The 1330-nt window shown below is 62.6% G+C and overlaps 1 protein-coding gene across 1 annotated transcript in view; it reads left to right on the top strand.

The window, feature by feature from the left end:
• Positions 1–1330, top strand: part of AMH (anti-Mullerian hormone) — a 3934-nt gene that overhangs the window by 1875 nt on the left and 729 nt on the right. Inside the window, exons 3-5 of the mRNA XM_009083061.1 lie at positions 321–491; positions 641–824; positions 985–1327. Coding sequence (XP_009081309.1) covers positions 321–491; positions 641–824; positions 985–1327 — 698 coding nt within the window. The remainder of the gene's footprint in view (positions 1–320; positions 492–640; positions 825–984; positions 1328–1330) is intronic.

The raw sequence follows: 1330 nt of genomic DNA on the forward strand, positions 1-1330 counted from the left end.
CCTCCGCCCCGTCTCACCCTCCCGCCGGCCGTGCCGTGCCTGCAGATGTCCCCAGTTTCCTCAGGGACACAGAGTCTTTCTGGGGTACCCAGCCCAGTCTGAGGGTCGTGGTCCTCGGCCTGCCCCGGGGCTCTTTGCCCACTCAGGTGTCCCGTGGGTTTCCTGCACCCCACGGCTCCCAGAGAAGCTTTGGGCTCGGGGACAAAGCGGCTGGTGGTCCCCACCCTCTTATGACACTAATCCCTGGGTCACCATGGGCTGGGGTGACCCCGAGCCTGCAAGGACCACAGCAGGGGTTCATCTGGGTGTGCATCTCCCGTGATGTCTCACCCACGTCCTCGGGGCTTCTGTGTCTTCTGCCTCTGTGCAGAGGCTCTGCCTCTCCAAGGACACTCAGTACCTGGTCCTGGGAGCCACCACAGACTCTGTTGCCCGCAGCAGAGAGCAGCTTCACTTCTCAGCTTCACTGGCGATCCACAGCAGTGAGGGAGGTAGGGACGTGGGGAGCCCATGGGGGGTGGTGTTTTCCCTGCCCTTGTGTCCTCACTGGGTCATTTGAGGTCCTCTCAAGCCTATGCGAGGCGGTGGGCACAAGCGTGAGACCCTGGATCACTGTACTCATCGCTCCTCACCTCACCAGGTGCCCCTCTACCCTCCACGGAGGCCCAGCAGCTCCTGTTTGGCTCCGATGACAAGTGCTTCACCCGGATGACCCCAGTGCTGCTGCTGCTGGCCAAGCCACGGTGGGAAGAGGAGACTTCGGCCCCATCCTCCTACCTCTCTGCTGGCGGGGTGGTGGACACAGCTCCGTATCCACAGCTCAGGTCTGTGACCATCACCGCAGGCATGGGAAAACAGGGTTGGGAGACAGAATGGGTCAAGGGGCAGCCTCAGCCTTTCTGCCATGGAGGATGTGGGGCATGGCCTGATGGGACCCCCGGGGTACATGGGGACCTTGTGACCTACCCTGTGTTCTCCTTACAGACCACCGCAGGCTGGGACCAAGGAGCTGCCAATCCCCACTGCCCCAAGCCAAGACAATACTTCATCCCCAGTGCCTGGCAGCAGCAGGCAGTTCTTGGGAATCCTGACTCAGTTCATACATCAGGTCTTGAGCTCTTCCAGCGAGCCACCCCCCCAGCCCAGTGCCCACCACTGGCTGGACTTCCAGGTGATGGAAACCCTCCCACACCAGCTGCTCAACCTGTCTGAGGAGGCGGCACTGGAGCAGCTGGTGCAGTCGGAGGAGCCCTCGGTGCTGCTGTTCCCCCAGGACAGTGATGCTGTGCTGGAGCAGCACCTGGGGGACTGGCAGCCGGAGGGGACCGTG

Source organism: Acanthisitta chloris, unplaced genomic scaffold (genome assembly GCF_000695815.1).
Source record: "Acanthisitta chloris isolate BGI_N310 unplaced genomic scaffold, ASM69581v1 scaffold21859, whole genome shotgun sequence".
Lineage (NCBI taxonomy): Eukaryota > Metazoa > Chordata > Aves > Passeriformes > Acanthisittidae > Acanthisitta > Acanthisitta chloris.